We start from the raw sequence: 27814 nt of genomic DNA on the forward strand, positions 1-27814 counted from the left end.
CAAGACTAAACAAGAAGCATTATTTGAATAAAATGGAAACCGTTCAAGTTAAGCTAAAACCATTCATTCAAGTTAAATGAACACCATTGATTATAGTTATTTGTACAAGGTTGATTCTATTGAGTTTTACTTCTTTCAATCACGTGGAACCACTGTCTATGGTAGAATCATGTTCCGCCAAAGAGCTTGGTTTGACATTCTAAAGGAGTTTTGCTAATGAACTAGCACTAGGGTCTAGTGGTTAACTCACCATTCTTGCGCTCTTTCAGGGGCAGTGGGCTCGGTACAGACTGCAGAGTGAGTTCCTGCAGCTCACTGGCCACCGCCTCGCTCTGAGGACTGGGCACGGAGCTGTTCCCCACAGCAGACACCATGCTGCCAGGGCTTAGCTCCTCCCCACGCTTGGCTTCCTGCGCTGCCAGGGTGACGGGTGAAGCAGTCAGACCTGTGAGATGTTCATTACAGAGACAAGGCTGAATTAGAAACTGGAAAACACCACAGACCGACATAACACACATATAAAGGGCGTCAAAGGCTTTGCAGAGCGAGAACAGAAGGTATTATTTCTGACACGGTGCATCTGAACAACAAAAAAAAAAAGTTACATGCAGCACGGTCTGTGCTAACAGGGAAAAAAAATATTCCCATATAGTGCCATGTCCCATTAACCTATATAAAACACTCTTTTACTCGCTACTTAAACCAAGTGAAACCACTGTGGGTGTATTACGCTACATGTTCTATAAAAGCACAAACAGCATAAGTTCAGACGTGAATCATTGTGCAACTCACACATTCTCAATACAATCCAATATGACTGGAGGCAGCGATTTACACAAGCATGTAAATATCATCAGGTGGGGAACTCAAAGCCTCCAGCCATTTAGAAGAGTTTTAGAAAATGCTTCGTCTGGTATCCTTTTTTTTCCCCGACAGAACAAAGAGCGATTGTATTGACATCTAATCTGTGAGGTTGAAAAGTACTGCAGAAACAGATTTCCATAGAATTCAAACGCCCATAATTCACAGTTCTATACATCTGCTGCACTATGCATGCCATGCTCATTAGTTAAATTAGTTAAAAGTTCATTAGATTTTTTTTTTTTAAAGCAATTACTTTTATTCAGCAAGGATGCATTAAATTAATCATGTGACAGTAAAGACATTTACAATGTTCTTTTAAACTTTATATTAAATCAAAGAATGTATCATGGTTGTTTTACATAAATATATAAAGCAGCACGACCGTTTTAAAATGGATAATTATACAAAATGTTTCTTTGTCACCAAATCAACTTATTAGAATGATTTCTGAAGGATCATGTGACACTGAAGACTGAAGTGATGCTGAAAAGTCTGCTTTGCTGTCACAGGAATAAGTTACATTTTAAAATAAAGTAAAAAACTAGTTATTTTAAATAATATTATTGTTTTACAGATTGTCTTCCAATAACATAAAAAAATTACAGACCTTAAACTTTTGAATGGTTATGTATGCTGAAATTGTGAATAAAACCCAATTTATGGAACAACAGATAATATTATTAAAATCCAAATATTTACCATAAAATCTCAGAAAAAGCATATGAAGAATTATGAAAAAAATGCAATTAAATGTATTTTCCTTGCACAAAGTTATTGTAGGATTTCAGAAGACTTGAAATGAGCAACTAGCACATTCTTCAATATATATATATATATTTTTTTATGTTCCACAGAAGAAATTAAGTAGGCTAATACAGGTTTGGAATGACAAAAGGGTGAGTAAATGACACATTTTGGGCGAACTATCCTGAGGGTGTAGCCTACAGTGCACACACACGTTGATTAATTTGAATCGTTTAACTTTGTTGCTGATTTTATCATTCAGACTTCTTTTTTCTTTGCATAGGGATGGGTACCGAAACCCGGTATAAAACGGGCCCCGGGGCTAAATTACGAAAGACCGCAGTATCGATACAATAAGCTCCGACATTACGAGTTCTGCTGTCGGTAACAGAGAAACGCTATAGAGACGTTATCTCGCCAGCCGTTTCTATGCGATAACATTAAACCAGAAGAGAGCGATCTCTCACGCGCAGCTTTACAGCGCGCACAAAACGAAAGTCCCTGCTTAATTAGTGACAATGGAAGAGATAACTAAACATTCAAATGTCTAGTTACACTAGATATTTATCCGATTTTATTTTCGATTTCGGCTTCCAAGGATTATAAAAAAAGAAGATATTTGAGGTAAAACTATTAAAAACTAGCCGCGTTCCATCTAGCGCACTTTCTTGCCTACACAGTGCACTATAATTTCTCCCTAAAACACAAACTTAACGTCAGAATCGGCACAATCGGTCATTGTTGCAAAATGCAGTCTCTGTTGCTAAATTGCGGGATGCATTTTCCAACCATCCCAACAGTTTGGTAGAATGCATTAGGCAGAAAAAGGCTGGCACAAGCCCTGAAAAGACGTCTGGACAATCCCTGTAAAGGAATTAGATGCAGTTTTCCAATAAGACATTAAAAACAACTTAAAGCATCATCTGACTAGGAGCACAGTGATTGCAATGGCCATTCTGAATGTAGTGATGGCATTCACAAATGCACATTATGCAACTCTCAATTGGTGAGGTAATGTAGTACATCTACGACCGGTTTCACAGACCGGGATTAAACTAGTCCCAGACAAAAAAGCATGTTTGAGCTGTTTAAACTGAAAGCAACTTGCACTAACATCTTAAAATACAGTATGCCATTGTTTTGTCTCAAGATGCACATCGGTAATGTTTTTTTCAAGGGCATGTTTATAAAAGCTACTTTAATGTACTTAATTGAACTAAGGCCTAATCCTGGCTTAATCTAAGGCCTGTCTGTGAAACCAGGCCCTACTGACATTAAAGGGATAGTCCATCAAATTAAAATTCATTCATATGTTTCTGTGAAACACAAAAGAAAAGAAGAGATTTTGAAGAATGTCGGTAAACACACAGTTTCGTTTTCTATTGACTTCCATTGTATTTTTCCCCATATAATTCAAGTAAATGCAAACCAAAAAATATGGTTACCAACATTCTTTAGAATATCTTATTTTATGTTCCACATAAGAAAGAATTTTCATTTTTGGGTAAACTCTCTCTTTAACTGTATGGTGACAACTAATTTAAAAGGATAGTTCACCCAAAAGTCCCTTAAAGGTTGTATCAGTTGGTTTCACCACCACTCAAAACCAAAATAAATAGTGTTCCAACCAATCACAGACAGGGGTGGGTGTGGTGAGGTTTTGCGCTTGTGCACGGCTGCCTATGACGGCTGCATGCGAAAACCTCACAACAACCTCACCCACCCCTGTCGGTGATTGGTTGGAACACTATTTATTTTGGTTTTGAGTGGTGGTGAAACCAACTGTTTTTGTGTGCAGATCTCAGAGCCTAGGCTGCCTATAGAGACGTGGTTTTATGACGGCATGCTTATGGGGCGAGCAGCTAGCGGATCGTTAGGAAAGATTAGATGAATGTGATCATTTATGTTTGGGCCTGAAATCGCTGATACAACCTTTAAGTCATCCTAGGTGTATATGACATTCATCTTTTTGTTTTGAATTCCATCAAAGTGCATCCATCCATGATGTTGGAGCTATTTTTCACTTTGTTTATTTTAGGCTTAAGTTAAGTTATAGCCTAATTTATTTCCTTTCTTTTCTTGCTAAAGTTAATTTGTTTTATTTTGTATTTATGCTTATTTTTTTGTTTACTTATATTGTTGTTTATTGGTCACATGGTGCTATGTTATTTTACATAAGTAGGTCAAGGTGGGAGGGACCGCTGGCGGCGAGGGCATATGGTTTTTTACCAGCGTAAGAGAGGCAGCAGAAAATGTCTGTGAGCTTGCTTATATGTGTAAATAAACCTCCTCAAACTCATTTTTTGTTATGGACATTAGTTTACTTTGATACCTCTAAACCTGCGTAAAGCCTAACCCATGACGTAGCCTCAGTGGCCATTTGAGAAGTTTGATATTACTAGCGTTGTTTAAGTTTATGGACAAATAGCCACTACACATGATAAAAGTGTTTCACACAGCTCTGGGGGGTTAACAAAGGCATTCGGAAGTGAAGCGATGAGTTATCTATTTTAAAACTATCAACTAAAACGACTAGCTTCCAGCAGACCGCGCCGCAAGAGTAACCCGTGACACATGTATGACATAGGAATAGGATGTAGGAGTATCGTAAGTTTAGACGCCTTTTGCGGTTCAAACTAACAGAGCTGGGCAACAAACTCAAGCTCCTCCGATATTTCTCTTTAAAAATTGTCGGTTTAGACTTCTAATCCGTGACTGGTGCTTTGTTTTGCTCTATCCTCTGCACTCCCGCGTTCGTCAATGCGTCAGGTCAAGGGTCACTCTTTCGCCATAAACCGATGCATACCGACCGTATGACCGGAAGCTAGTGAAGTGGAGTGGAAGCTCGATAAAGTTTTAAATATGGATATTTTTCTTACACGAACGTATCGCTTCACTTCAGAAGGCCTTTAATAACCCCTTAGAGGCGTGTGAAACACTTATTATGGATAGATGCACTTTGAAGGCCATTATAAAGCTTGGAAGAGCCAGGACATTTTTCAATATAACTCCGATTGTATTCGTCTGAAAGAAGAATGTCAAATACACCTAGGATGGCTTGAGGGTGAATAAATCATAGGGTAATTTTCATTTAAGTGTGAACTAGCCTATCCCTTTAAGGACTAGAGATCCAAATATTAGAGAAGTGATTGCTGAATGCTGTTCTTTTAGAGCAGCCAAAATCAATGTCAAACTGCATGATTGAGTGTTTGCTTTCTGTAAGCTTCGCCCATCTTGTAAGCTGATGCATTCTTCATTATGAGCTCATCAGCATCCAGAGTCTATCAACATGGCAATCCCACCCTGACGTCCCATGAGAAGAGAGGTGGAGTAGAAAGAATAATTTTTCTTTTGAATTGTTACGTAATATTTAACAAGCCTTTTGAGACTATTTAAATGTTTTTCCTATTGCTGTAAGCCTAATGGTTATAATCAAGTTTCAAAACCTGCAAGTTGCCCTTTTCTTTGAGAAGTACTATTAGATTACATTGTCTCCTGCCAGCTATGAATTAGACTAATAAAAATAAAATCAATAACACATGTTAACACTAAAACCTGGCTGGCTTTACACTCATGCTCTCTGGAATACTTGATTCTGATTGGTCAATAGCATTACTGAGAGGTCAAATACTTTTATAATGCTATGTTGTATATTTTACAGCTGGTCATGGCAACATAGGCCTACCAGTTCTACTTTCATATCATGCCAAGCCTTTTATCTCATACCGAGTCAGAACAGCTCATTTGCAGCACTGTGCAACTAAGCAGTTGAAATATAGTAGTTTAGTATTAATTTTATGGTATGCATAAATACATAAAAACATGTTTTAGAGGCTTGTTTAATACAGTGGTTCTCAACCAGGGGCCCTCAGTAAATTACCAAGGGGGCAGCAGGATGACTTAAAGTATTTAAATTAAACAATTATTATTAATATTAAAATAATATAAAGCTAATCTACATTTAAATGCTAGACACATAAGCCCTCCAAGGTGACACAAGACCCCTGAGATTCATGTGCCCGTCTCAATCACCCTGCAGGACTGTATTTTGTAAAAATGACAGACTGGCTGCACACCATCTCTTATATATCAAATAGTGGGATTATCTTGCAGGAACATTCCCAGTTTACTTGAGAAACAGTGTTCAGACATGCAGTGTTCAGGTTTAGTACACTGACAAGGAGAAAGACATTATGCTCTCTGACATTCCTCAGTGTGCACGTCCACGCCTGCCTTTAACCATCAGCCACAGAAGTAATTCTAAAAACACAAACATCACCCGAGCAATTCACAAGTGATGCCGGTAACCCCATGACCCATTAACCAGACAGAAATACATAACATAGATAGACAACATGGCCTTAAAAGGGTTAGTTCACCCAAAAAAGTCAGAAAGCTCTCGGGTTTCATCAAAAACATCTTCATTTGTGTTCTGAAGATGAACGAAGGTCTTACGGGGTTGGAACAACATGAGGGCGAGTTATTAATGACAGGAATTTCATTTTTTTGGGGTGAACTATCCCTTTAAGAGATTAGCCATTCTGAATTAGCCCTAAATTAGCCAAACTGGTAACTCAACTACAGATGATTTCTTAACCAAAGCATTAGCTATATTCAAACATCAATTTTAAAGTCAGAATGAAATGAAAGTTATGTAGTCTTTTCTTCCCTTTTGTGATGTATATCAGAGTGGTGCGGCTTCTCAAACAAGAAAAAATGTAGAGCAGAACTTAATTTTGTCCATTGGGAATTGATTGGATTGTTGTTGTTTCCTATTACCGTGATCTCATGTGAGCGACAGGTTGCCAAAAACACATCATCATATGTTGTTGCAAGAGGGAGGGGAAGTTATTTTGATTAAATATTATGAAGCCACATGATTTTTTCAAAAAAATAATGATGTGCCCATATAAATAACTTCATGACAAAATGACAATTTTGATTTGGAGAATCATGGTGACTTTAAAGAGCACAATACCTTAATTATGAGATCCACAATAACAGATTTCACCCTCATTTCCACTCACGGTTTGAGAGCATCTTGAAGGCCTAATGAAAGAGAGGACCCTCATTTGTAATGAAAAACTGTATATATACAAGCACATAAGCACTGCACAATACCCCAAAGCCAAATAGGAAAATTATGCTTTGAGGATACATTAACGTGTTGTCATAACAGTCAATGCAGATGCTTATGTAATAATCAGTTGTGCATCTCATCTGATATACTATTTCATGAGCATGCAGATAGAAGATCTGACATAAATTTGGCCATACAGATTTTATTAATATATAAGCCCCTTGATAGATTGTCTGTATCCATCAAGTGGAAGATCCGCATGTGTTGATGATTAGAAGGTGTGTCCCAGCACTAGCTCACCAACTATATATATATAACATGAACACAAATAGTATAATTAAACAACTACAGCATTAGGTTTGACTTAAATAATAAACAAACCGCGAAATACATTTCTTTACAACACTTTCATTATTATCGCCTGTTGTTACACATTCATGTTCTGATGCGACATGGCAGGAAATGAGACGACTGCTGATAAGCTCATACATTTGAAAAAACATTAAATGTAACATTTTAAACAGCCCAAACAGGCCAGATATAGCAGGCCAGATCCTCGTCGCGACAGCTGCGTGTATGTAGTAACAGACACTAGTGGATCAAGTGAAATGTACGCTGAGCAACAATAACGTTACATGAGAAGCGGGTGAATTGTCACATTCCACTGCTTGTAATTACTATTTTAAAACTTTCACCGTTTAAAGGGAGAGTCACATGCGAACCCGTTTCATTTTAACAACTTACCGAATCGCAAAGTGAAACGCAACAATCGTTCGGCTTTACAAAGGTATTCATATACTCAAAAAATTGTACTGAGGCATCCGGCTACTCTCTGCAGCTCAACAACCGCATAGGACTGTGAAGCCAGTCAACGCAATCACAGCACTTCCTGTAGATAAAAGTCCACTCAAAATAATAACGTCACGATCTTTAGATCAGGACATGAAAAAAAAATTGTATTAATTGTCTTCCAAATATCGGTAAATTTATACAATAAAAATATCATACATTGTTAAACAAAACAACTTTACATTATATAAATAATAAACAAACAATAAGAAATGATGAGAATATACAAACAAACAGTTAATAAAATAGTTTAATGAACAAAAATATAAAACCAGAAATAAATAACGTATTCATTCGTTAATATATAGTCAAGCAATTATAACATTCCTGTGTTTGCATTTGCAATACTATAAAAAGGGCTAGGCTACTTTGTGTTAAAATAAAAGTTCCCATGATCAATCTTTTTTTTCTTCTTCTACAGTTTCCTCAGTAGGGACATCATAAAATAAACAAAATATACAATAAAAAAAAAAAGTTATACTGGATGCCAAATATATGCCGTACATGTAGCAACTGCACATCAAAATAACTAACTTTGAGATGTTTTATTGAGGCACTTTCACAATTTAAACATGAGTCATGAACACATTCACATTCTGAACTGTAAACATTTTAAAGGTTTAAACATTCAGACAGCAAATGTGTATCCACATTCTGTTTTACTGCCTTACTGTTTACTTCTATGAAAATAACATTTCTTAAAGCGATTCACATTTATGCATGTTTTGCATCTATATAAAACAGTGAACAAGCCAAGTACAAAATCTTCTGTTCTCACCACTAACCAAACTGACGACAGTTAAACAAACAAACAAAGCAAATCTCTTAAAATAAGGCCCCTTCAGTCGTGACATCAGAATACGAATTTATGTATATAAAACCATCATTAACTAACCAAATAGTTTCATTGGCTACAATAACATGTAGGCACTACCTAAAAGCTATCAAAAATAACAGACAATTCAGTTAGAGATGAGGTTACTTCATACATTACTAACCACAGCCTTCTCGGGGTTGTAAGACAAAATATTTATGACACAATAATTGGTTCAGTGCATTTACTGTATTTCCTCTCTACACTCTTAGAAATAAATGTTCTTTATTGGCATCGATGGTTCCATGAAGAACTTTTCTTTCCACAAAAGGTTCTTTATATTGGAAAAAGGTACTTTAGATGTTCTTCAAACAAAAAAAAACAAACAAAGAAAAAAGGTTATTTTAAGAACTGATCACTGACAGGTTCTTCAGGGAATCAAAAATGGTCCTTTAATGGCATTGCTGCGAAAACCCTCTTTTGGAACCTTTATTTTTAAGAGTGTACTAACTCTTAAAAATGACTCTTCTATCTAGCTCCATCTTGTTTGGTGACAGTTTCCCATGGGCAAATGATTTCTTTCACGCCTCGTCTTGCTGCATCAGGACTGTCATCCTCCTCATCTTCTGAATCAATGGGGTAGATGCGGCATTCAGGTGGGATGTCGACTTTGATTTGAAAAAAGCTGTGAAAGTAGATTGGTTATTTTTCATACACTGTTAGCAATTTCTGTAAATTACACAGTATTTAACTGTAAAATGAACTGTATTTTACTGTAGGACAGTTATACGGTATGTTACTGTATTTCAAAGTTGCATTGTGGGAATTATCCCATTGGCGCCATTAAAGGCACACTATGCAAGATTTGTACCTGAATATAACAGCTTCGAAATCATTTTGATGGTAAACAAACTCATAGTAGGGCGAATCATCCTGATAGCAAAGCTGGGGGGAGGGGGACGCTACTGGCAAAACCAGCAATGCAGGTTTGAGAGGTGGCGCCCCGCCATATCTTGCTAGAATCACGACTTGCTTTACGGCACGACGTCACATATGAAGCAGCCTCTATGGAAGACACTAGCACGCATTTCAGACGTGAATCATGGCATAGTCGACGAAGAAAACAAAGAAAGCGCGGTCGGAAGAGTGCAGAGACGGCTCCGCGTGAGTGGTATTTACGACAGTAACGTTAAATACAAGTACACCACAGAGACTCTAGGGGTCGCTGTTTGAGAAAAATGGAAACTGCATAGTGTGCCTTTAAAATACAGTATTTTTCATTTACTGTAAATCGAAAAACAGTATTGTAAATATTGGACCAAAATAAAATCAAAAAGCGAATACTAACTTTGCAATTCTTCTGGGCTGGGGTTGTGCTAGCGGCTCCACTCCAAGCGGTTGTACTCTGCCTCCCCCTGAAGCTACAGCACATTTCGGGGATAGGCTGGCAAAGACAGACGGAGCGTTGCATCCTCTGCGGAGGAGTCTGCTCAGTGATAGAGCCATACGAGACTTAGGGGCAGGTGGCTGGTTCTCTTCCTCTGATACAGACGCCTCTGCAATAGATGGGAAATGGGAGGAGGAAGGCCCTCCGTTGTCATCAAACCTCCTCTCTGAGGCTGGAGTACTGTCGATGGCCACGCTGATGGGAGATGGGCAGGCAGCACTGTTGGGCAGTGTCATAAGCCCAGGGGAGGCAGTAGACTGAGCTTCACAAATGCCTGTATACACGGCCAGATGAGGCACAGGTGCTGTGAACCGGCAGAGCTGTAGGGCACAGTTCATACAATGCATGTATTAGTATTAACGACCATTTGTGTCAAACAACCTGGACTCTATCAAATATAGACAATGCAATATAGTCCATTCCTGACAGATTCTGCTCTTGGCCTCTTCCCTATACATCCAAGAAATAATTGAAACAGATATGTAGTGGATTTAAAAAGTCTACACACCCCTGTTAAAACGGCTGTTTTTTTGTAAGTTCAAAATAAATAGAATCAGATTACAACACTCATTCTGTTTGGATAATATTACATACATTGAGAAAATTTTGGGACACCGGACCATTAAGCCAACAGGACCTGGAATGACATCGTATTCTAAACATACAGTCATTAATATGGACTTGGTCCCCCTTTGCATCTATAACAGCTTCCACTGGAAGGCTTTCCACAAGATTTTGGAGTGTTTCTGTAGGGATTTTTGCCTATTCATTACTATTCAGGCACTGATGTTGTACAAGAAGGCCTGGCTCGCAACCTCCATTCCAGTTCACCCCAAAGGGTCAACCAAGGCTCAACCAACCTTGTTTTTATGGTCCTTGCTTTGTGCTCCAGTTCCCAGTCAAGGGCTTTCCGCAAACTGCTCCCACAAAGTTGGAAGCATAGCATTGTCCAAATTGTTTTGGTATGCTGAAGCTGCAGCATTAAGATTTCCCTTCACTGGAAGTAAGCAGCCTATAGCCTAACCCCTGAAAAACAGCCCCATACCATTATCCCTCCTCCACCAAACTTTATAGTTGGCACAATGGAGCCAGGCAGGTAATGTTCTACTGGCATTTGCCAAATCCAGACTCGGCCATCAGACTTTCCACTGCTCAAGAATCCAGTGGCAGTATGTTTTACACCACTCCATCTGACTACATTGTACTTGGAGATGTGAGGCTTGCATGCAACAAGAAACCCATTCCATAAAGCTCACACAGCAGTTTTTGTGCTGATATTAATGCAAGTGCTGGAAGTCTTCAGCTATGGAGTCAGCAGAGAATTGGCAACTTTTAATGCGATCAGCACTTGGTGACCCCACATTTTGTGACTTTATGTGGTCTTCCGCTTCGTGACTGAGTTGCTGTTGTTCCTAAACCCTTCCACTTTCCAATAATACCACTTACAGTTGACTGTGGACTATGTTGCAAGGATGAAATTTCATGAACTGACTTATTGTGAAGGTGGCATCATCACAGTCAGTGAGTCCCAATAATTTTGCCCATATATACAGTGTACAAATGAGCAGTTGGTAAAATGCAATAGGAGCAGTTCATCCTGGATCCATTTAAAAAATACAATCTACGGCAATTAAAAGAATTGCATTAGTATGAGAGCAACACAAGCATGACATCTAGTGATCACAATACAAAATACGTCATAGTTCTTCCTGGAAATATTTTCAAGGCACTGTTTTTACCATAAGCCTATATTTAAGACATTTATGCCCAGTTTCACAGATAAGGCTTAAGCCTAGTCCCAGACTAAAATGCATGTTTGAGCTGGTTTAACTGAAAGCAACTTACACTGATATCTTAAAATATGTTTTGTCTCAAGAAGCACAACAGTAATGTTTTTTTCTAGGGTACATTTATTAAAACAAATTAAATGTCCTAATTGAACTAAGGCCCTAATTTTATGGTTTCATCTAATCCCTGTCTGTGAAACTGGGCCTTTGTATTATTTTTTATGTGATACAGTAATTTTTGTTTAAATATCTATGCTTTGCTAATCTTACTGAATTTCACTCAGCTTACCTAATTTTTCTTTTTAGTATTTTTTAGTGACATATTCAACAGAATGTTTTATTATTTTCATTTACTCACCTTCATGTTGTACTAAACCCATTTGACTTTATTTCTTCTGTCATACACAGGACTGGTTTAGCAGAATATTTATGAAAGTGAATGTGGGCCAGAGGTTGTCAAGACTAGTCCTGCACTGATACTGTTGCCTTGAAAATCTTACTTGGCACGCAAGGTCACCATTCACTTTCATTGAATGGAAATAAGCAGCTTGTTGTTCTTATATCTTATCCATATCTTCTCATGTGCTCTCGAAATACAGCAAGTCATGCCGGTTTCAAAACACATGAAAGTGAGTAAATTATAGATAGACAGAATAGATTGCATGTTCATTTCCTATCAGGGCAGTTCAAGTGGTAACTATGCACACACTGATGAGATACATGATGAGATACATATATACTGTACATTTCACTCAAAAACAATCATGAATGACAAAGACACATGATGTGACCACAGATGGCAGAAATGGTTTTACTATATATTTCAATGAAGTAATGATTTACAAGGAAACTGCTACAAACATGAGACAAACATGAGACAAAAACAAACTTTAGTAATGAGCAGGGCAACATCTAATAATTTCTGCACATGTATAAACATGTATTATACATGTATAAAGTTTGACAAAACAAAAATATGACATAAAGGTTTCAAATTATTGTGAATGAGTAAACAAGTCTGGGAAAGAGTAACACACAATGGCCTAATAAAACAGCAAAATGGATTGCACAAATTGCTGACATTTTAAAACATATCAAGCAAGCTTTCAAAAACTAGAAATATCTATGTGATATTGCAGACAGAGCATTAGCATAGCAACACAATCTCTATTGCTCCCTATATAAACATATTGGCTTGCAAAATAGTTTATTGCTTTGACCAGAATGGTGGTTATCCTTTTTGTTTATCATAAATATTTGTTAAAATCTATTCTATTTTTGCTCGGTCTCCTTTCACTTTTTCTGTTTCTTTTCCAGTTTGCTCATGACCTGTGTGATGTCCACCGGTCCACTTGCTGCAAGTTTGGCTTTCTGTTCTTCCTCCTGCTGTCTCAGCATGATGGGACTCAGGCTGGGACGCCTTCTCTTGGAATTCTGCTCCAACTGTGTCTCACTACAAGACATTAGAAAGGAATATAGATCATTCTTAATGTCACTTATGTATTATATATATAAAGAGGAACTAACAGAAAGGCACATCTAACCTAAATCTGTGTTCTTCGGGAGCAATGGCCTTCTTCTGAGTTTCCTTGAACACCGGGGACTTGAGATATCGCCCATACGAGTCCTTAAACGCCAGATCAAAGCTAACATTAATGTCATTCGTAAAGGCCACAAGCGTTTGAGGTGCAAAGTTTTACAAGAGATCAGATACCTTTTTCATGAGCATATAAATGTGAGTCTGGGCAGCATCCAGTACATAACGGTGAGGATGTGCCAAACCTTTCACTGTTATGTCCATTGTTTTGCCATCAATGTTGATCCAACGTGGAGCTCCACGAGCCAAAAAGGTCCTAATCAAATAAGAGTAAAAATGACTGGATTAAATGCTAATGTAATTAGTTTAATGAATGTTTAAAACATGTAGAGAAAATGGAAACCATAACATGTTAAAATATACATATTGTATATATAGTATATAAATTGTTATGAAATGTATATTTTATTCAGCAACAATGCATTAAATGGATCAAAAGACAATGACAATAAAGAAATTTATAATGTTACAAAAAAAAATTACCATATACCATATTTTATGCACTAAAATATGCACTAAATTAGCATATTATATTGATTTCTGAAGGATCATGTGACACTGAAGACTGGAGTAATGATGCTGAAAAACATATGGCATTTTAAAATATGTTAAAATAAAAAAATTTAAATTATGATACAATTTGATTCTTTTTTACTGTATTTTTTATCAAATAAATGCAGCCTAGATAAGAGATTCCTCACGAAAACACAAAAAAATCGACCCCAAACATTTGAACAGTAGTGCACTATTGTCACAGTTATTCTTAATTAGATGTGTTTTAGTTTCAAATTCAAGAACTTTAGTATGCTTATCATTGGTTTCCAGTTTCCTTTGAGTTAAGTTGAAGGTTAGTGATTAATTAGCACACCTGCTTGTAGTTTGGTTCATTATCATTGTGCATTTAAGTTCCTCATTTCCTTCAGTTCTGGGTCTGGTGTATTATGTTTAAGGGTACGGAAAGGTATCTTGTACAGATGACAACGTTATTAAAACGATCCTCGTTCACATGGATCCACGAAAACGACTAATAACGCTGTATTGTACAAGCCAGACAAGCTGTTGGGGGGGTCGCTTTGTAAAGAAAGACTATGCGCCTGCGCACATATGCATTCTTTTACTACAGTGCACTCTATAATTTTTTTGTCCGATTTTCGATGTTAATCTTTATTATTACTTTGCTTTTGGGTCAATTTCATCTTCACAAAGCCAGAAACATTCACTGTAATCCCAATTTTAGAATGTTTTCCTCTGATATAAAGTTGCTTTTTACTTCCTTTAAGAAAATGTCAAAACCTTTTAACACAAAGGCTTCGAAAACGTACTGTCGAGTCTGTTGTAAGGAACCTTTAATTTGTCATAATGACAAAATGTTATATTGTATTGATTTGTATAATCCGTATAACCACTTGTGATGATGTCCGTATGCCCTTATTTTTTACTGTCAATATCTGTATCCTTTCCTAAAAAAAACCTATAGACTAAACACGTAATAGCTTACGCATGTGAATGACATCACCGTTGAACAGATTCACGTTTCTGTACTTTACACAGAGATGATAAGAGTGTCGTTTTTAAAAAACTTGCACTTGGAAACCTGTTTTCAAAAGTTTGCATTTTCATGCCACCAAAACACCATTGTCATGTAAATGATCGGCCAAAATGCATAAAAAGTCTTCCGTTTTTATGTAAATGACCTCTAAGTCCACACTGTTATGTCTTTTACTCATTGGAGTGTTTTGCTTTTCTTTAAGCTTATTAAAGTTATATTGCATTTAGATTGAATTCGCCTTTCTTCATCATCTTTGTGGACAAAACCGTGAGTAATATAATATAATATAATATAATATTATTTTGCCAAAAGGCCAAAATGTGATGCTTACTTGTAAATTTGCTGAGCTTTTTCTTTCATTGTCTCTGCAGCACCCCATTTCAGATCCTCACATCCCTCCCAGAAGGCAAGATTCTCACCTATTCACCAATCAGATTATAGTCACAACCTTCCCTAATAAATGACAGTTATTGCAGTTTTGAATTTGAATATCAACCATTCAATTCCATTCTTAAAAAGGGCAAAACTCACTCAACAAGTCACCTAAAAAAAAAAAAGCCAACATTGTTAAATTTACATGATAAATAATACATACCACTGAACTCCTTTTTAAGGAAGAGGCGAAAATCATCCCTTCCCCGAGGGTCAGAAAGCAATTCTGCAAAGCTGAAAGTCCAGCGCTCCACTCTCATTTTAGTAGGGATCTCAACACTGTATGAACCAAACACACAGAGTACATTATCATCAAGTTTTTAAATGAGGGAAAAATGTTCTATCATTTCAAATAATTTTTTTTGTTTCTGACATATTGGAGCTCACTTTGGCATGTTGAGGTTCCAGTATGTAACATCATCCGTTAACCAGGGGTTACTTGGGAGGCAGGAGTGGAGAAATGGGTCGTGATCTTTGTGTGTTGTCGAGTACTTAACAAGTCTGCAAAAGATTACAATAAAATTGAAAATAAATTGTAAAAATTATTCAAATATATTAAAGTCCTCCCTGTGGTGAAAATCAAGCTTTTAATGTTGTTTATATGTCTATGTGGTGTTTTTTATTTGCTTTAAGACAAACCATGTGCAAATTCATAAAACAACACCATTGCTAAATATTTTCTCCTTAAAACTGCAGTGAACCAAAGACAGTCTCAAAAACACGGTTTGAAATCGCTGGTGTTTCTGACGTCACAAACTACCTGGTAACCAATCACGTCAACGAGTGGATCTCTGAGCAGGGGCACGTTCAAGTTGCGGTGCGCAACATTTTGCTACGGTTTCCGGGTTGAACGTCATGTTTCCTGGAAACGGCATGCACCGGTGTGCAACGGGGTTTGAGATACGTTTTCTCAGAGAATGTCTAATAAGGCGAGAAGTTTCACTCTCAGTACACTTCCGGCTTCTGAACTGGTTGCAGTTCCACTCTGATTCCATATGAGGGCGCTCACAGGACGAGTGCAGAATGAATGGAGGTCTATGGCGCTATACCAATAAAAATCCACTTTTCTCAGGATATAATTTTTTGTCTAGTAATTTGTTGTATTCGAAAGGAGATGCAAAGAAATTACACATTGCTGGGTGTTAGATTTTTTAGAGTCACTTATTTGCTTTAAAAAATTTTTTAAAGTGTCAATGACGTCATACACATGTGCGACCAGAGATACTGCTTTACAGCAATCCTTCAGTCACTCTGGTGCTTTCGCGCTCTGCACTCTCTTTTCTCTCGAGGCATCGACAACACAGCTGACACAGGTAAATACACGTGCTAGATGAGTTTTTGTTTTGTTTGTTTCTGGTCCCGCTTCGGATGCCACGATGCCATCAAGCGGTATCTCTGGTCGTAATCAGTCCTTCACTGACCAATCAGCGTTCATTAGCAGAATGCTAGCGTATTATGGGCAACAACAACTCAGCCTGTAAGAAATCGAAAGGACATAAGTACTCGTTCATTCAACTTTCGACCTATAACCCATGTTGAACTTGCAAAACCTACACTCAAATGTGAGATTTCTCAACGGCAATCAGGTGAAAGAGACACATTTAGCCGTCTAGCCCCATAGACTCCCATTCATTTTGAACTCATGGCGATCGCCCCCAGTGGAACTCTGGTGGAACTACAACCAAAATTCGGTACAATAGGACTTAATAGGCAGTGGGCAGGCTCTCCGTAGACGGGCTCTGGTTTTCTCATAGACAGTAAAAGAAATGGACACAGCGACCCCATTGGATTCAACGGAGACAAAGTGAAGCCAATTAGAAACTCTTTACTTCCTGGGGGTCCAGCGTACTGCGCAGACTCAAACTGAGCTCGACGACGTAGATGTGACGTGAGCAAACCGTCTGTCTTCTAGTGGCTGTGCCAAGATCAATCTGAATCATTACCTTCCGAAACTCGCAGAGACGGAGAGCGTGAGTAGGAGCTGTCCATGATCTTGGAGCAGGAGAAACTTTTTGTAGGTGTTCTGATTAATTACTTTGTCATTTTGCCTCGACGTCCTCCCGATTGCCCGCGAGCTTCTCCTCCTGTCCATACGGTAATTTCCTACTGTGCGACAGAGAGTCGCGTGGCTGTGACGCAATCGTTAGCCTACTTTTACAAAAACTGCTTCTACAGGGCCATAACGTAAGCTACAAGGTAATGGAGCCTTTTATACATTTTCGTGTTTCTTTAGAAATAAATAATGGACAAATGGAGTCTTTAAACGCCTCAGATGTGAAGTTATTCGCTGTCAAAGTGACGCCAAAATGAATGGGAGTCAATGGGATGCTAACAGCAGGTGGGGTTCCGCAAGCCAATGGCGGCGCCCGGGGAAGCTTCAAAATAATACAAATCCCTGCCCCCCTGGGTTTTCTCTTGTTTGGTGGGTGTGTCAGAACTGCAGTCCAATCAGCAGCAACATGTATATAAAGCACGCGGTATTAAAGTGAACTCGCACAATGGGTTCAAGGAAAGTAATTTACAAATGTGTTCGATGCAGCTCGGTATACGCAACAACTGAGGATATTAGAAGACATGTTTGTCGTAAGTTTTATTGTAAAAATATAGGATATCAACATAATGATGTAGTTATTTATATTTTTAGCTTCATTGCAAGTCTATGACATTTGGTATAGAAATAAACAATTGTAATTAAGTGCTTTTCCTAAAAATGAGCAAGAAAATACAGGGTATTAAAACAGTATGAACTACAAATAAAGTCAGTATGTGAGGCTAAATAGATGTGTTTTAGTCTGAATTAGGTAAGATGTGTGCTTCCATTTCAGTTTCAGCAATCCCTTCACTCGATTGGGATGTTCTCTTTTGTTCTGGGCGGCAAGTGCAGTAACTGTAACATCGGGCATATTTTGTAGTATTAAACACATATTTATACCGACTTCATCAGGCTCAGAAAATTCTTCACAAAGAATGGCCTTCTCAGCTGCCATAGTTGCAACTCTTGCGTCATCAGAACAGTGTGTTCAACGCATCACCGTTTCTGTTTAAAAAACGTTGTGCAACGTTTTGTCGGGGCTGAACGCAGCCCTGGTGTGAGTGAGTGGAGGCGGGGCTCATTTGCATATTCATAGAACCGCGTATAGTAAATGAGACAAGGGTGTAGAGTTACATTCAAGCTATGTAAGGCATGAAGATTTTTCCAAGGAAAAAAACTTTTAAATATGTCATTTTGGTGATCAAAGTTTTGAGGGATACAATTATTGACTACAAGGGGACTTTAAAGATATTTGATAAAATATATTTATATAATTATATATTAAAATATTTTATATATTTAAATGATTTAGTGTAGAATTCTTGATCTAATGCAAGTCATAACAGGAATTGTTATATCATAGTAACATACGCTCCAATCGACACAGATGACTTCACCCTTGGTCTCATGATACACTGCTGCGTGAACATAATCTGCAAGAAAACAATGAATCGTTGGTCAAAAACTAACAAATTTTATATTTGATCATTATCTTTTAAGTCAAGTCAAGTCAAGTCAAGTCAAGTATATTTGTATAGCGCTTTTCACAATACAGATTGTATCAAAGCAGCTTCACAGTATTAAATTAAAATAATACAACAAGGTTTGTTTCCAGTGGAATTTATTGATTGATAAAATCAAATTAAATATCCCCAAAATATCCCCAACTGAGTAAGCCAAAGGCAACAGTGGCAAGGAACTAAATATTTTACAACTAAATATTTGAGCTAGTTCTTTGGTACTTACAATTCTTCTGTAGAAGTCAGGTGTTTTTTTCTGAAAAACAATTTTAGAAGCAGTTTAAGTTCTAAGAAAGGGAATGGTGACTCATGCTAGAGGATAGTTTTAAAAGCAAAATATTGACATTTGAACATGTTTGGGTTATGAGTGAAGAGAGAGTGAAGATGGTTGCTTTGTGGACTTGCAATGTCATTTTAAAAGCAGGTATTCATATTTCAATTACACAGCGCCCAATTTATGATCCATTGAGAATGTGCTTTCATTTTGAAGTCGTCTGATTACATGTGCTTCTACATGTAAGTTTAGGAATCAAATCTGTAGAAAAGAATGTGAGAAAGGGTGTAAGACAAGCCTATTTTATTGAACACAATGAGACATTTGGAGTGCTAAGCAGTGAGATTATGATCATTTAAATCCTATTGGATATAAGATGACATTCTAGAAATATCCTTGATAAGCCTTGATAATCTCAGCAGTAATATCTGTTAATGTTGGTTATACAGTCCATTGTTTCATTACAGATCAGACACACAATATTTTGAAAGCCTTCTTGTCATAATTTTGCCATTTCTTTAAAAAAAATGACCTATTCTGGCTCCTTAGAAGTTATAATTAATTGTCACACATACCTTTACCTCCTCCAAATTGGGGTCGACCATCCTGTCGAGTCCATGGTCCATGGCACTAACCGTTCCGGGCTGTGAAAATAACACACTTATATTTAACTATAATGTCTTTCAAATGTTCTGAAGCTTTATTTAACAGGAGCCTGACAGCAGAATTAGGAAAATAGCAAGATAATTCAAATTCCTTAAAATTCCAGTCCAGAGGTAACTCACCGGTGGCCGATGCACAACCCAGTAGGCCCGTTCCTGACAGTCAAAAACCACCCGGTCCGGCTTCTTCCTCTCCTTACCTGCCCTATACAAATAGGCAATAAGTCTTGTTATATGCTGGCACAAATAGTTTGACTATATAAATTAAATATATATTGAAAAACAAATAAAGAAATCATTGGGTCTTGAAAACATCAAGAAAGGAATGAAAAGAAAAAAACTTTTCTCACAGTTTTATGCAAATAACAAAAATCAGGCATGCGGTTGCTCATTTAGAATACTCCAAATTTATGAACAAATTGATGTGCGTATACACCTATTGTGAATCTTGCGGAAATGTTTTATGAGATGTTCTTGGGAGAAAGAGAGTATGTGCTGTCTGTACATAATAAAACGTAATTTTCTGGCAAAAAACATATACAAATAACCAATAATTTGTCGTCTTTATCCTATTGTTTACTATATTTATTTGCTCGGTCAGTGTCGTTGAGGGTTTTGGTTATGAAGGCTGTAAAGACCTTTTGAAATGACTGAAATCATTTGGTGAAGTGATTTGGAACTGTAATGCGGTCAAGACCTGCCTGGAACTACTTTCGCTGTGCGTTTCCATGAAAATAATTGCATACCTTAGAACGTTCGCCATTCTCGGATTGATCCATGATAAATCGTAAATATTCTCCAATAGTTTAAGTAAAGCACGTGTGACCCACCTGTACTGCTCTTTGGCCTGCATTACAATAAAATCCCACTTGTGATTCATCCATTTGTAAAGATTGTTGTACTCTTCCTGGGTTGAGAAACAGACACATTTTATGTCAGATGTATTTATTGTGTGTTTTACTTCCTAAGTATAGTAATTTGTCATGCAGTTTATTATAGTAAATAAAAAATATTTTTATACATTACAACATAATGGGCCCTATTTTAACGATCTGAAATGCAAGTATCAAGCGCGAAACGCAAGTAACTTGGGCGGATCTTGGGCGCTGTTGCTATTATACCGGCGGGATAAATGACTCTTGCGCCCGACGCAAATCTAAAATGGGTTGGTCTGAAGTAGCTTCATTATTCATAGGTGTGGTTTGGGCGTAACGTGAAATAAACCAATCAGAGCGTCATCTCACATTCCCTTTAAGAGCAGGCGTGCTTGTTATTTGCCAGGCGCACGCCAGGAGCGTTCACAGCCGAGGAGACCGACATTCTCGTCAGGGCCATAAAACACAGAGAAATGACGTTGGGGATGGAGAAGCACACCCAAATTAACTTCGGTTAAACAGGCGTATGATAATTTGGGTAAATGTGTAAGCTGGACATGCTTTTATAATAAACTGTCTATCTATCTATCTATCTATCTATCTATCTATCTATCTATCTATCTATCTATCTATCTATCTATCTATCTATATCTATCTATCTATCGTAATAATGTATGATTTGCAAAAATGAAAACTGCTGCTTCTGTGTAGATGAGAGAATCGAAGTGTATGCACGTTGCACACGCTACATTGATTATGGCCAAGCATGCGCCCTTAAAATAGCATATAATAACATGCGCAACGCGCCACTGACTTTAAACTAGTTTTTTTCGGTCAGTGGCGGAATTGTTTTCTAAACCTGCAAAATAGCATGAGGGAACACGCCTCCTCTTTGCGCTGAACCTCCCCGGGAGCGCAAGTGTATTTCTTAGTTAACCGACGTGCGTCTGTGGAGGGAAAAGTCTGCTGTGCGCGGGTGCAAAATAGGAATGATACATGCGTCGGTGTACAAAGTCAATTGCGCTGGGTGCAAGATAGGGCCCAATAGGTCTTATTTTAGCAAAAGATTTCAGAGAAATTAATGACGTGGTATTACCTGTTCATACAGCTCCAACATCCCTTTCTTGCGTATATTTCTCTTTGCCAAATAGATTGCTGGAAATGCACATAAAAACATCTGACCTTGCCAATAAAAGCCAATTGAAACATGTGATGTGACTCAACAAGAAACCAATTTATCAAATTCTTTGTCTCAGACAGCTGTTTGAAAGCATAATGAATAACCTCACTGTGTATTATTGCTATGACAACCTATCAGCATGCATGGAAAATGAAAGATGATTACACACCATAGTCTGTGTCTTCCACAGGCCATTGCTGTGCAGGCCAAAAATATGGTGTCTGTAAGAAGAAATGTATGGAAAAAATGTAAAAGATTAGTACAAAGAAGCATTTACACCGTGTCAAGTCATAAGGCACTGCAAAAAGTGCTATCAAAGTGTGTGGAAAGGCTTCATTACGATTTTTTAATGTTTTCTCTTATGCTCACAAAGGCTGCATTAATTTGATCAAAATACAGTAAAAACAGAAACACTGTGAAATATTAATACAATTACAACGGCTTATTATTGTAATATATATATAACAATTTTAGTCATGTGATGGCAAAGCTGATGAATTATTTGATGAATAGAATGTTCAAAAGATTATTAGAAATAGATTTTCTTTTGTTATATTATAAATGTCCTTACAGTCACTTTTGGTCAATTTAATATTTCAAGTTACCTGAAAGCGATACAGGGATGCGTCTGGTTTAATGATAAGTCTCTTATGATCTTGTAGTGGATAGATGTACCCAAACGCCACCATCATGGTCCCCATAGCTTGGGCCTCTAAACATTAAGTGTGAGAAAGTTACTTAATTGATCTAAGCAAGACCCAAATGAACAGTACCACATCTCACCCCATCATATTTTATAGCACTAGATTATATTTCTTCAAGCAGATCTGTAATATAAAGGCCTTGACTGGGAGATATTCTTATCATTATTATACACAAAAAAACAATGTACTTGACTTACCAGAAGCATCTATTTTTAAGTGATTAGAAATCCATGCAACAATATCTTCCCCTGAAAGAACAATAAAAGACTATGAGTGGGTGGGAAAATTGGCCTTCAGATTGAATCTGCCCACCAGGATTTATCAGTACACACACACCACGAGAGACTATAGAGAGAAGCATGGTTACTATAATCAACTAAAACCATAAGAAAATTAAGGTAACACATTAGTTTAGGGTCCAATTCTCACTACTAACTAGTTGCTTATTAGCATGAACACTTCTAGGATATTGCCTGTTTATTAGTATTTATAAAGCGCATATTAATGCCTTATTCTGCATGACCATTTTCTTCTGCATCCCTTAATCCTACCCAAAACTTAATAACTACACTACTAACTATTTATAAGCAGTAATTAGCAAAAGTCAGAGTTAATAGTTAGTTAATAATGAGAATTGGACCCCAATCTAAAGTGTGAATTAATTAATTACTTAAATAAATAAATGTTAATGGCAATAAAATGTATTATAAAAAAAACCTTTATTTAATTTAGTTTAACTTGATGTACTAAACTGAAATAAAAAAGAATAAAAACTATAGACCTTCTGTAACCCCACTCCTTTTTAGCTCTGCGCTCGTCTTCCGGTTTGTTTTTCGACAGCATGAAGGTAAGATCTGACGGATTCATGAACGAACTGCTCATTTTTAAATATTCCCAGTCTACTGACATGGTTATGACATCCGCATCCAACATTACAATGCTCATGATAACCTTTGTTAACTGTACAAGTTAATCCACTTCACCAGCAAATTACTCTTCGACGGCGATGCCATAGAAATATACAGAGCTACAGCAAAAACAGAAGTTCTTCCGTAAATTTTTACGGAAAATATACAAATATTTTCAAAATATTAACAAAAACTCTCAGTGATATTAAAATAACACTGGAGAGAAGTCTCATGACGGTCAATCAATACTAATATAAGCATATACGTATGAAACATAATGAGAAAGTAAAAGTGGCAGAGTGGAGTATAAGTGAAAGAAATGCTAAATTGGAAGCAAAAATAGAGGCTGAGATTAAGTATATAATTAATATACAATTTATAAGTATAATTTCAAGTAAGAGATTCATCAAAAGCATTGCAGGCAAAACAACAGTGAGTATTAGACACAAAACTAAGGTGCATTCTCAAAATAGGTATCGCGCTATGACTTGGTCCACCAGTGTGCGTCCCGCTGAGGTCCTCGTAACAGGAGACTAATGAGAAGATCTCTGCAGGGGTGAATCTGAGTGGCTTCATTAGTGCCTGCTAGCCTGAGGAGCATACCATACCATTTCAATGAATTTTTAAATGAAAACCTTGGGTGTCTTTCCAATAAATCAATTATATATACAAATGCTGTGAAGAATCACAGGCTCCAATTAAGTTTAAAGGGTTAGTTTACTCAAAAATGAAATTTCTGTCATTAATTACACGCCCTCATGGCGTTCCAAACCTGTAAGACTTTCGTTCATCTTTAGAATGAAGATATTTTTTATGAAATCTGAGAGCTTTCTGTCCCTTCATTAACAGCTACGCAACTACCATTTTCAAGGCCCAGAAAGGTAGTAAAGACATCATAAAGTAATCCATGTGACTCCAGTGGTTTAACCTCAATCGTATAAAAAAATCGCAAGTGCTTTGTTTGCACAAAAAAATATAATTTGCCACTTTATTTACAAAATATTAATTTTCAATCACACGTTCACGACAGCACTACGGCGCATACGTCTTGTATTGACGTTGTTGCGTGAACACGCGTAAATAATGTGGTAATTGTGAAATTGAGGTTAAACCGCTTAACATGACTTTAATGACATCTTTCCTACCTTTCTGGGGAAAGTGGTAGATGCATATGTGTCCCTTCAAAGCTCTCAGACTTCATTAAAAAGATCTTCATTTGAGTTCCGAATCTCGAGACGAATGTCTTACGGGTTTGGAACGTCATGAGGGTGAGTAATTAATGACCGAATTCATGACATTATTGGGTGAACTAACCCTTTAAGCAATGTCGTTTATGTTACTGTATGTAGTTGGCTGGCAGCATTTAAGACCAAGAGTGGCGATTACAAGAGCTCGCCTTCCTGAAACCATGCAGTCTAGAGGAGAGAGTCATTGCAGCCAGCTGCTCAAAGGTTGTCATGGCAATAGATTCTTCAGTCTCAGACCCACGTAAACAGACTCTAAATGCATGGACCGCACAGATGACTAGCACTCCCGAGGAGTAATACAACTGCAGAAATCAATACAAATAAGTAGGTGAGCCCACTATCCTGCGTCTCACATCTCACATTTTTCTTCTAGGTTTTCTAAAGATTCCTTCTTGAGTAATAGTACCAACCAACTGATGTAAACGCCAGCCATTTTTGATGGTCTCACCTGTTATGGCATGTGGGATGGTTGTGATAACAAGCCTCTGGGTCTGAGATTTCACTCCAGTTTTGGGGTCCTGCATCTCCAACACCACAGTCTCCACCTAACATGGAAAAAATGGGACGTGCAACATGAGAACGTCTTGAGAATACAAAATCTATGCTGACAAATGTCCTTCTAGGCCTTTTTACCTTGTGGCAGCCTAGCTGTGTGCACGTCTCACTAAATTATTCCACCGTGAAGTCTTCCCTGCTGGTTTATGGTCTGAAGGGGCTGCGGCTGACCCCTTTGAAATATACTCAGTGATTGATTTGTGACTCAGCTGTTTGAAGTTTTTCATGCTTTGTCAGGGTCTCTGGCTTTTGAAGACTGTCTGTGAACTCATGCTACACCCTGGTCTGGATCACAGAAAGCTCTTGGCCGAGTTATTGGGTCATTATCAGTGCATTGGTCAAGAGCAAAGTAGTGCACCAATAACATATGGTCTAGTGGATCATACTGTCGGGTTTGAAGGTTTGAAGTACCGTAGCGATAGGAGAGGGACTGCATTATACCAGAGGCTCATGACAAAGCTATACTAATACTATTAGCACACAGTGACCTTTTCTGAGTGTAAGCTGCTAATAAACAATTAACACCTATCAATGTAAAAAGTGTTTTTATGATTAGGTCATAACATCTTTAGAATCCATTTGAATTGTAACAATGTGTTTAATTTACAAATTGATTTTATGAGTTTATTATTTTTTTCATTAACTCTTTTGTTCATCATTAATTCATTTCAAAGTGGTCAAAAAGTTCGATTTTTTAAATCCACTTTGATTTCAGTAATTAACAGCAATTTAACCTTAATGTTGATTTGTAAATGAATAAGTATAATTTCATTCACAATTAATTCATTTTAATTAGAAGTGTTTGATTGAATCGTTGTGGGTCAGAAGTAATAATAAAATCTATTCTGTAACTAGAAAACATTTATATATATATATATATATATATATATAGGAAGCGCACAATAAAAGAAAACAATGTAGGCTACATGGAGTGTCAAATCATCTATTAAAAAAAAATCCTGACTTGAAAACAATGTACAATAAATGCAACAGCAATTAAATCAATCAGAACAAACATGACCAATTTAATTTACTTCGCCATTTTAATCAATCTAATTAATTACAAAGTTCCTCTGTGACCAAAACATGGACAGTGTTTGAATACTTTTCAAAATAATAGGGATTCAAGGCAACAATATTTTTATATTAGCATATAGAAAAAAGATGATTTAAAATTCTGAATGGATGGAATAGATGGAAATCACCATTGAAAGTGAAATGGGCAGCTTTAATTAATCCTAATATAATAATATTCAATTCAATAATAATATTCAATTCAAGTAGCCTAATTATATTAGTGCGCTCAATTACACTTTACAGGACCAAGACCAGCAAAAATATCATTAGACTTTAAGGCTTGAAAGACTATTTGTTAGATTATATAAATCAAATGTAAAATTATTATTATCTCATAGGCGAGAATGTAAATAACACAGATGGTGATGAGCCATGGATGGAGCTCCAACCCACCTTCTTCAGGCATGCCATGCGCGGTCTATAACGCTGCCCATGGTCCCGCACATTCCTTATGGTCATATTCGCTTTCTTCACGCCAGTCTCTCGACGCTCGTAGACGAGGGAATGAAATGAGAAATACTCGGGAGGTAATCGTACTATCGTTTTGGCTATGTCTAATCTATAATCATCACTGATGCACACAAAGACGATGGCTGTGTGCGCCAATCAGGTAACAGCTCTGCTCGTGTAGGTAAACCTGTACGCAGAAAGCAGTGATAACATTAACACGTCATCTCCGGTAGATGGCGCTGGTGTCGTTGTTTTCACACGAAAGCGCCTGAGGATGATGATGTTCACACAAACTGTACACGATTAAAATGGAAAGAAAACAAAAGCTTCTGAGCTGAGCTGGATTTAAGATTATAGTCCATAAATCATGTTATTGTGCGTATCTTCTATATATAAAAAAAGTTTTACTGAGAAGAAAAAGTAAATCACATTTGCGAAGGCAATATCTTTTACATTAAAGGGACAGTTCACCCAATCAAAATCATCATTTACTCACCCTTAAATTGTTCCAAACCTGTATGAGTTTCTTTCTTCTGCTGTAAACAAAAGAAGATATTTTGAAAAATGTTGGTAACTAGACAGCTGATGGACCCCATTGACTTCTAGAAAAAATAATATGGAAGTTAATGGGGTCCGTTAACTAATTAATCAACGGTTTGGTTACCAACATTCTTTTTGAAAAATCTTCTTTTGTGTTCAGCAGAAGAAAGAAACTCATACTGGTTTGGAACAACTTGAGGGTGAGTAAATTATGACAGAATTTCCATTTTTGGGTGAACTATATTCCTTTAATTGTTTGACCAACTGGGACATTCATTAGCCTATTATTAGGCTACCTTTTGAAATTTGTAATTAAAAAACAATATTGCTTGTGTTGTTGTAATTCGAGGAGGTATTGCTATAAAAGGATGTAGCAGACTTTCATAAATATGCTCTTGGCTTGATACCAAGTTCAGACACTAAAACTTTATTACACCAATTATAAATTCATTATTTAGCCTACAAGATGGCAATTCCAGATGAAAAGGATCCTAACAGGATGGAAATAAAAACCTAAAGTTAGACACTGCTCTGTGAGGGATATTGGGAGTTGGTTTAGATTAGATATAAACATATTTTGAAATATTGATCACTGGAATTTTACCAAACAGTAGTAAGACCAACCAA

At 37.1% G+C, this 27814-nt stretch overlaps 2 protein-coding genes across 3 annotated transcripts in view; both read right to left on the minus strand.

The window, feature by feature from the left end:
• The window catches only part of mrtfab (myocardin related transcription factor Ab), a 38592-nt gene extending 31013 nt beyond the window's left edge, over positions 1 to 7579 (minus strand). For both annotated transcript variants that reach the window (XM_084434297.1, XM_084434299.1), the window contains exons 1-3: positions 7433 to 7579; positions 6587 to 6657; positions 251 to 445 (exon numbers count right to left, since the gene is read on the minus strand). In XM_084434297.1, the coding sequence (XP_084290423.1) occupies positions 251 to 374 (124 nt within the window). In that variant the 5' untranslated portion in view covers positions 375 to 445; positions 6587 to 6657; positions 7433 to 7579. The remainder of the gene's footprint in view (positions 1 to 250; positions 446 to 6586; positions 6658 to 7432) is intronic.
• A 1161-nt stretch (positions 7580 to 8740) lies between these two features.
• rgs9b (regulator of G protein signaling 9b) lies at positions 8741 to 26802 on the minus strand. The gene is made up of 19 exons (XM_084434321.1): positions 26591 to 26802; positions 25014 to 25110; positions 22608 to 22658; positions 22312 to 22418; positions 21876 to 21927; positions 21623 to 21681; positions 20482 to 20558; positions 19775 to 19856; positions 19571 to 19633; positions 18942 to 18971; positions 18567 to 18628; positions 15551 to 15664; positions 15327 to 15442; positions 15063 to 15150; positions 13300 to 13438; positions 13130 to 13212; positions 12915 to 13038; positions 9700 to 10118; positions 8741 to 9036 (listed from the first exon to the last, which is right to left on the minus strand). The coding sequence occupies exons 1-19, from the start codon at positions 26654 to 26656 to the stop codon at positions 8880 to 8882; spliced, it is 1986 nt and encodes a 661-aa protein (XP_084290447.1). The 5' UTR covers positions 26657 to 26802; the 3' UTR covers positions 8741 to 8879.
• Positions 26803 to 27814: the final 1012 nt, after the last annotated feature.

Source organism: Rutilus rutilus (assembly GCF_951802725.1).
Source record: "Rutilus rutilus genome assembly, chromosome: 16".
NCBI classification, from domain to species: Eukaryota; Metazoa; Chordata; class Actinopteri; order Cypriniformes; family Leuciscidae; genus Rutilus; species Rutilus rutilus.

Bases quoted from the DNA above. Each gene is read 5' to 3' on its own strand.
- rgs9b (XM_084434321.1), bottom strand. From the start codon at position 26,656: ATGACCATAAGGAATGTGCGGGACCATGGGCAGCGTTATAGACCGCGC. The intron at 22,419-22,607 runs GTAAGTCAAGTA...CTTAATGTTTAG, and splicing joins CTTAAAAATAGATGCTTCTG to AGGCCCAAGCTATGGGGACC. The intron at 18,629-18,941 runs GTAAGTACCAAA...GTTTTCTTGCAG, and splicing joins CTGACTTCTACAGAAGAATT to ATTATGTTCACGCAGCAGTG.